Genomic DNA, 2,032 nt, shown 5'->3' with positions numbered 1-2,032 from the left:
TACCAAGAACACAAGATATTTATTATCATTTAATAACTTATTGCACACCCATCATGATAAAGAGTTACAGACACAAAAGCAAACTACAAAAACAAACGACTGGTCCTTATTAGCAGAATGGTAGCTAGCTTTATCTAATTATCTTCTAAACCAAGCAAATTACACAATATACTTGTATTCATGAACAACCTTCTGCCAAGATGGCCTATTGCTAATATCATCCCACCAAGCACTCACGTGCTTCCTTTCTCTAACCAAATTCCCTCTCCCTGTTTGGTTCACCAGATAATGACCAAATGGAAGATGGCTAAGATCCGCAAGGCTGAAGAAATCTCCGGCTAAGTACTTCGCCTTCGACAACCTCTCCTCGTAAATGTCAAGCACCTTTGCAATCTTTTCATCACTCTCTTGAACCGCTTTTGTGTCCGAGGGAACACCCTGAATTGGACCAAATACAACATTCATTACTAAGTTGTAGATTGGAGGTTGGAAATTGTGGGCTTCAACTTCAAGCCATTGTTCTACAAGACCTCTTTCTTCTATTGTCTTTCCTAGCAATTCAGTCCCTTGCTCTCTGTACTTTTCAGCATAGTACCTTATTATTGCACGAGATTCTGCATAACTGAATGGATTTAAGTGAAAGATTCTCTTTAGTAAAACCTTTATTTATCTTTTTATGTTTTCTGCTATATTTTTTTTATTTCTTTTAATTTCGTCTGTATTCTTTTATGATAAAAACTCAGGCATCTGAGAGTCGTTAGATAAAAATTTAGTCAAATAAATTAAATCATCTAACGATTCTTAAATATCAATTCATTTAAAATTGACTGTATTTGAGTTTTTACTTTTTTTATTAATTCTGTTTTTGCTATCAATTTTTTTATTTTTTTATTTTGTTACGTCTTTTCATTTTTCGTTTTTTATTGTCCATATAATTTATGTACACTTCAATCAAATTAACTATACCATTTTTTTTTCTTCAGTCTAAATCAATAATTTAATTTTGATGGTTAGGACATCAAAATTAAACTTCAGATCAAAAAAACTTTACAAAATAAAATTACTAAGCATGGAACTTAAGAAAGGAAAAGAAAAAAAATTGCTGAAATTTGTAAAAATTTGAGTGGGCTAACCATAGAGAGTATAATCACCATCTTGAATAACAGGAACAACTCCAAAAGGCTGCAAAATTAGTATAATTATACATAAAAAAATAAAAGAAAAAAATAAAAAGAAAGAAGAAATCATGAAACCCCATGAAGCAAAGTAAGAAGAACATAAAATCAGAAGACAGACCTGCAACTTGAGGAACTCAGGTTCCTTATGTTCCCCCTTGATGAGATCAACATCCACTGTTTCAAACTCAATTTGTTTCTCAATGAGACAAACTAGCACCCGCTTTGGGCAACCATATGCTGGACCATACACCTTTACTACCATGGTTGGTTGCTGCTTTAGGTTCAGGAATTCTATATGTGATTGGTGGTGTGAGTGTGCAGATATCTTGCACCCTTTGATACTTTATAGTGCCCTCCAAGAGGCCAAGACCATTAAAAGTCAATTCTCTAGAAATATTTCAAAGAAAATTAGGCTGTGTTTGGTTAGAGCTCTTATTTTATATTTTTATTTTTAAAGTTTTTAATTTTTTTTAAATTTTGTAAAGTTAAAGAAAAGTAAAATAGAATATTGTTCCTGGATAAGAATAAATATTCATTATGCCAATTAAACATGTTTATCATGTTACCAGCTCAATCAAGCCTAACAGGTATACCATTAAATGAGAATAAAATCATTAATTCAGAAAATTGTCACATCATGATCCTAAATGCATATTAAAGGCAGTACATGTCTAACGATTACCTGAGAAAGGTCTAATAAAAGAAAAAAAAAAAACTAAACTCAGAAAGGAACACATAATTCAAATAAACTATTGTAAAACACTAATGATTTAAGTTTGAGAGTGTTTTATAGATTATTCTTTCGACTTAATATTGAAGTTGCTGAATCTTTAAAATTTGTAAACTCGTGATCT

General features: G+C 31.3%; 1 protein-coding gene across 1 annotated transcript; it reads right to left on the bottom strand.

Moving 5' to 3' along the window:
* LOC107464523 (glutathione S-transferase F9) lies at window positions 1-1,584 on the bottom strand. Its single transcript, XM_016083452.3, has 3 exons — window positions 1,297-1,584; window positions 1,134-1,182; window positions 1-614 (listed from the first exon to the last, which is right to left on the bottom strand). Exons 1-3 carry the CDS (start codon window positions 1,438-1,440, stop codon window positions 160-162), a joined length of 648 nt encoding a protein of 215 aa, XP_015938938.1. The 5' UTR covers window positions 1,441-1,584; the 3' UTR covers window positions 1-159.
* Window positions 1,585-2,032: the final 448 nt, after the last annotated feature.

The sequence above is a fragment of the Arachis duranensis genome, chromosome 9 (genome assembly GCF_000817695.3).
Source record: "Arachis duranensis cultivar V14167 chromosome 9, aradu.V14167.gnm2.J7QH, whole genome shotgun sequence".
In the NCBI taxonomy this organism is placed as follows: Eukaryota; Viridiplantae; Streptophyta; class Magnoliopsida; order Fabales; family Fabaceae; genus Arachis; species Arachis duranensis.
This window is presented reverse-complemented; position numbering and strand designations above follow the sequence as displayed.